Raw genomic sequence first — 6,848 nt, 5'->3', positions numbered from 1 at the left:
GCATAAGCTTCATGAAAGTATGGGCACGAAGCTACACATTAGCACAACCTATCACCCTCAGACTGATGGTCAATCAGAACGAACCATCCAAACGCTTGTTGACATGTTAAAAGCTTGTGCCTTAGATTTTGGCGGGAATTGGGATGACCATTTACCACTAGCGGAATTTTCTTATAATAATAGCTATCATAGTGGTATTCAAATGACTCCCTATGAACTATTATACGGGAGAAAATGTAGAACTCCTGTGTGTTGGGGTGAAGTTGGACAGAGAGAACTTGCGCCAAGTGATTTAATAACAATGACGAACGAAAAGATTGATTTGATTAGAGTCCAACTGAAAGCAGCCCAGGATCAGCAAAAAGCTTGTGCGGACAAGAGGAGGCGTCCTATCGAGTTTCAAGTCGGAGATTATGTCCTGCTGAAAGTATCTCCATGGAAGGGTATAATCCGTTTCCACAAACGGGGTAAGTTAGGCCCTCGTTATATTGGACTGTTTAAAATCTTGGCTCGAGTTAGAAGGGTTGCATATCAATTAGAATTACCGTCTACACTAGACGGGATCCACAATACCTTCCACGTATCGCAGTTGAGGAAGTGTCTTGTAGATGAAACAGCATTAGTGCCTCTCGATGACATCGAGTTGGACGAGGGGTTAAATTACTTCGAAAGACCAATAGCCATTAAAGACGTTAAGGTGAAGAATCTTCGCAACAATGTCGTTAGACAAGTTTTGGTTCAATGGCAACACCAAAAGGGGTCGGAACTTACATGGGAAGCGTAAGATGAAATGCGGAAGCACAACCCTTTTCTCTTTGGTATGTAAATGTTTAAATTGTTATGTGCCCAGGTTTCAGGGACGAAACCCCATTTAAGGGGGGTAGACTTGTAACACCCCAAGAATGTTTACTTGATAAGTTAAAAAGTTTATTTAAAACTTAACTTAGTTAATGGGATTTGATGCATAATATAAATATTAAAGGGGCAAGGTTTAAAGTTAAATAAGTAAAAAGAACTTGAGGGACTAAAGGTGTAACATAGCAAAATTTAGGGTAAATGTAATAAAAGAGCTCAAAACCCACACACAGAGTGTGTGTGGGGTTCTGGTCGATCAAACAGGAGAGCAGAGCAAGGGGTTAAAACCCTAACATCAAGAAATCAAGCAATTCAACCTAGATCAAAGGAAAAATATAATGCATGAGCCCTAATTTCGAGTAACTAACCTCAATTTCTGAAGTGGTAAGTTTAATTTCTGAAATCATGAATTGTAGGAAGAGGGGTTCAATCCAATCTCGAATTCTTGTGTCTAAATGTGAGAAATCTGAGTTAGGGTTACCTTCTAGAACAAGAATCATGTTTGATTTTAAGTTATTTGAAAGATTTTGGTAAAAACCCACTTTGTGAATTTGTGATATGAATAGGATGATCAAAGTGGTTATAGTTATGTGAAATCTTGAAATATGGTGATGTTGTAATGCTTGAATTTTAGAAATTTATGTAGGATAAAGGAAAGATATGAACATGTATTTATTGTTGATGAATTATAAGATGAACTAGTAGGAATTTATGCTTTGTATGCTTGTACATAATGTTCGTAAATATGATGACTACCAAGTGTTTGATGAAATGCCTAGAAGAATAATATGCATGATTTGGAAGATGAATGAATGAGATTTGGTTGTACTAAATAAACGAATGAATGTGTTGTTATAGGTGTGAAGGAAGAAGGATCCAATACTAGGAAATCAGAAGGTTCATAAGATCGAGGTACGTTAGTGTACACCATATTTCTATGATGTTGTCATATGTATAATAATCTCAATTGTGTTGTGTTGTTATGTTAAAATTGTGACATTTGAAATCTATGGTTGTTCGAAAGTAAAAGTAAGATCTGTCATAAACGGATTGTGAGGAATGAATTAGTTACGAAAGATAACACATCATATCCAGTTCTTTTTAGTTGAACCGGGTATAGGAAGTTGAGTATGTAACGAATGAAAGTCTACTCAATCCGTCTTACTCGGATCGGAGTATGAGGTAAGAATGTAAAGAATATGATTGTTCGTCATGAATGAATCGAATGGAAGTTATGTTAATGATACTTATATCCGTCGTTAGCGGGTATGTTAAGAAAAGTATGCTTAGTCTCTACTTTGAGGCAAGCATGTAACGAACCGTTTAACGGTTAGTAAAGTAATTAAATGATGTAAAGCCGTGAAAGAGATGAACCGGTTTATTAATTAATTGTGTTAGTGACAAAATATTACTTATTTGTTTATGTTGGATATAGGTAAATCCTCAACCTAGGCGGTCAGACGATTTGGAACGAGCACACTTGATCTACGCCCACTACACGCTTCCGTCATATGTTAATATAACGTGGTCTAAACTTTTGGTCTTATGTACTTTAAATTGTGTAGTATTTTGATGTCTGTATGGTTTGGTTAAAAACTTATTAGTGGTAGTCTTGTTGAAAACAACTTAAACGTTCTGTTTTGGGTTTTTGTCAAGGATGTTTTATGTTGAAATGGTTTACCATATAAAACAGGTGTTAGTGGTCTATTTGCGTACGGGTCATGCCGAAATTTCTAACATTTATTAACCACGTTAAGATCCTTTGAAAATGATAAGTTAGGGGCATTATAAGTGAACGCGTAAACCAAGAGATGGGAACGTGGAATGAAAGTCAATAGACTCGGAATGAGAGCTATGACTAAAAAATGACAAGATGTTGCAAACATAACTTTTAATAATTATGTTCAATTATTTCAAAGTTAGACAGGTTGAATAAAGAACGAAGTTTGACACTCATAAGTGGTTAAATTTCACCCAAAATAAGTCAAACGAGTTAATTAAGGAATACCGCTTGAAGTAGTAAGGAAAACACAAACCGGTGAGACCGGAAAGCTAAAAACATTAAGACAAAAGAACCCGGGCGATGGGTCGTAAAGAAGTATAGGTAAGAACCGGGTAACGGTAAGCGTAAAACAAACTGACGTATAAATGACGGGAGAAGTCATAGAGTCGGAAGAATAATTCGAAAGAAAACAATAGTAGCCTTAGACTACGGTCAAGCTCAAATGAAATACAAAAGCGAAAATAAATGATACTAAACATAAAAAAAAGAAGATACCTTGACGCTATTGATATATGTATATACACAATTGAATACGGACTCGAATAAAAGATGATCTACGTGATTATCATAACCTACGAGATTGTAAATAATGTTAAGGTCTACGGGACCAAAATGACCTTCGGGTCACAAATAGAAAGAAACGAATTTTTAGGGTCTCACCTTAATACGGTAAAAAGGTGAAAATCTAAAGAAATAGCCTACGAGGCTAAGTGAAAGGACCTACGGGTCAATAGTATAAAGCAAGGGAACTGGTTATTATTCCCCGTGTAAAACGAGAAGGGGAAAGAATAAATTACTGATTGTCAATTTCCTTGATATGAGTAATTGACATAAGTTAAAGATAAAACGTTAAACTAAAATTCAGTTTTAGTAAGAAATAACGCTCTAACAAATATAAATATTATGAGAGGAATTAGATAGCACTAAAAGAATGGGTGCATGAAGACACGTTCGAAAAGAAGATTTTCGATAATGAAAGAATTACATAAACTTAAACATGACGTGATACGATCACGGTTAAGAAAAGTAATATGGAATTTAACCATGTTATAGCGTGAACCAAGAAATGGGGACAATAAAAGATTATAAGCCTCGAGAAGGCAAAGTGGATATACCCGAGCGATGGGGTATAAGGTAACCGGTGACTAACAAGTCTAACCGCCAAAATAAATAATCAATAAAGATAATGTATACAAGCTGAAAGTAATGGCCCACGAGGCCTCACACATGAAAGGCGTACGCGTCAAAACAAATAAGAACTTTGGACCAAAAGAAATGGGCGCCTTGAAAATGAAACTTGGTTCGTTTGATTAAACCAATGAATTACATAAATAAGGTTTCGGCGACGAAACCACATTAAGGGGGGTAGACTTGTAACACCCCGAAAATAGGTTTGATAGACAAACCACGTCAATGTTAATGAACGGGTAAAATACCATTAGTGGTAAAAATTAACCCTGTAAATATTAGGATTTAAATAATTAAACCTAATGTTAATTAAAAAGGAGAATAAACGCTTTGAGAAAACAAAGTTTATAAGAGGCTCGGGTTAACGGGACCTAAAATAAACTTGGTTAATAACTCCCAAACCCCGCTAAAATAACTAGGAATAATTAACCTAGTTATTTATGTTTAGTAAAACAATGAAGGAGCTTTTAGTAACTAACCCATTTATAAAACCCTTAAACTTTGAGGGACTAAAAGTGGGCAATTGGAATGATGTTTAATTTAAAAGTTTATAAAAAAATAATACAAAACACGCAAATGGGTGTGTGTGGCTGATCGACCAAGAGCATGAGAAAGGGGGTGAAACCCTAGCTCACCCAAATTCATCAAATTGAAGGCCAAGATTAGTTCAAATCAAATGCATGAACACATAAAAACGATCACCAAGCTTAGGGGATCATAAGGTATGTCGAATTTTTTATATTTATGAAGTTGAGATTGTTGGTGAATTTATGAAAATCGAAATTTAAGCTTGAATGATTGATGTTTTGGTAAAACTAGGATGAATCCATGTTTAGGAACGAACCCTAGTCAATAAATTTATGAATTGGTGTTCATAAGTATGAATTTCCTAATCACCCACTTAGTTGTTAAATGGGTTTTGTAGGAAGAGGAAGAACACTAGAGTTTTGATTATGAAATAGGTGTTGTTTGAATTCCATGAAGTGAATTTAGGATTGTTATGTATGCTAGATATAATGAAATTGAGAATGATGTTAAACTTGGTAGGAATAACTAGTTATGAACTAGTTTATAAATATGTAAAAAAAAAAAAATTATGCCCACTAGGTGTCTGTTAAAATGCCTAAGTGAAATCGCGCGACTACTCGGTTGAAAGTAGAATTTGATTTGATTAGACATCCGTAGAAATGCCTAATAACATGATAAAAAGGGGTTTCATTTATAGATGAAAACCCGTAAATGTTGTCTAATGAATAATGTGTTTTTTATAATTGATTAGATTGCTTAAAAGAGTTATTGAACGCAAATTTACGTTTTGTATGATTGAGGGTAAAAGACCTTTATAAGTCAAATTAACCAATGATGAAGTCGAATATTTTCGACATAGAATTCGTAAGATGGAATGGTCGTATGTGATAATGACTAATCTGACCGTCCTACGAATTATAATAGTTTGACTCTTGACAAGCTAGATGGAGGCTTGGGAATGAAGCGGGTCAAACGGAGCAAGTACGGAAAGAAAATCATAGTTTGGATGCGAGGTAAGTTAAGCTTACACCCCCTTTTTAATTACAGTACACATACTTGTGAATATTGATTGGGAATAACGTTAAGTATTTGAAATATGATGTTCCGGCATGATACAATGCTAGTCGGACTAAGTAAAAATGGCAAGAAACCATAAATTATGGTAAAGAGGGGTAAAATGGTAAATTAGCCGGGTGAAGGCTAATGAATAACGAATTTTGAACAATATGTTATGGGGTGAATTGTAACGGGTAAAAGTGGTTTAGTAATAATCCGGACACGAGTTGACGGATGGAATAAAAGATGTGAAAAGACATCATTTGGTATAAATCGTAACGGGTCAAACAATTCAAGAAATGACTTTTATGTAGTAAGGACTCATTGGGCTAACCGGAATGGGTTCAAGGGGCGAAATGGTATTAAAAGACCATCATATGATGATAAATGATCATTTTGACTAAACGGGCCAAATGGTGTTTTAACACCATTTGACGATAATTACTTACGATCGCTTGTTAAGTTTTGGTGATTACAGGAAAGTAATATAAGGTTCGCGACGCTATTAATTAGTAAGTTAATAGTGAATGGTATTTTAGACGGGTCAACGGGTCAAATCTTTGACCCGAGCCAGGTATGTGCAAATAAGATTGTGACACCTCGGATCTTTCCGGATAACCTTTCGATGTAACCAACGTGTACGTAATCGACTAACAGTAAAAATGTATGAAGAGCTATTTGTTATTATGTGTTATGTGCCGATTTACTTATGTGTATGTATATATATATAAGTGTTATATATATGTGAACCAAACCCGAGACCCGACTCGAGACCACGGTCTCGAGTGAACAGTGAAACACTTGGGCCGGTTAAGGCCTTGTAGCCGAGAAACCCAACCCGGAAACCCTTAGCCCAACTCGGTACATTATATAAACCCAACCCCACCTCCCTTAATCATTTTACACACTCTCTTCTCACACTCTCCTCTCATCTTCTTCACTAAACCCTAAAACTCTAAATTTCTAGCAACCAAAATCAACTCCCCATTCCTTCATATCTCTCGGATCAAGTGAGCTATCAACAAGGAGGATCGGCCGAGCCAAGAGACCACCCGAACACCCCTTTTCTCTCAACCCCGAGTAACCGGTTAGTGTGTTTATGTTCATGATTGTTGATGATTGCTATGGTTTTATGCTTGTTGATGTGATTAGAGATTTTAGTATGAATATTAGGCTTGTATGTTCATAAATATGCTAAGGAAGGTGGCTACTTGATGATGTTTGTTGTGAATGTTTATGATGTTTGTTGTTATGATAATCGGTTTGTGGTTTGTGATGGTTTTGGTTAAATGTTTCATATTGTTTAAGTTGATGGGTTTTACTATCCGATGATGTTTAAAGATTTAGGCTTGATTGTTAGTTAATGATTGTGGCTATTAAAATGCATGTTTTGGGTTTAATCTTGTTTATGATTTTGTCCGGAAAATAGGTAGGAGTT

General features: G+C 35.6%; 1 protein-coding gene across 1 annotated transcript; it reads left to right on the top strand.

Moving 5' to 3' along the window:
• The first annotated feature begins 301 nt into the window (after positions 1–301).
• Positions 302–784, top strand: LOC110901521. The gene has a single exon (XM_022148345.1). It carries the CDS (start codon positions 302–304, stop codon positions 782–784), a length of 483 nt encoding a protein of 160 aa, XP_022004037.1.
• Positions 785–6,848: the final 6,064 nt, after the last annotated feature.

The sequence above is a fragment of the Helianthus annuus genome, chromosome 13 (genome assembly GCF_002127325.2).
Source record: "Helianthus annuus cultivar XRQ/B chromosome 13, HanXRQr2.0-SUNRISE, whole genome shotgun sequence".
In the NCBI taxonomy this organism is placed as follows: Eukaryota; Viridiplantae; Streptophyta; class Magnoliopsida; order Asterales; family Asteraceae; genus Helianthus; species Helianthus annuus.
The sequence above is the reverse complement of the archived record's forward strand: the minus strand, read 5'-3'. Positions and strand labels throughout refer to the sequence as shown.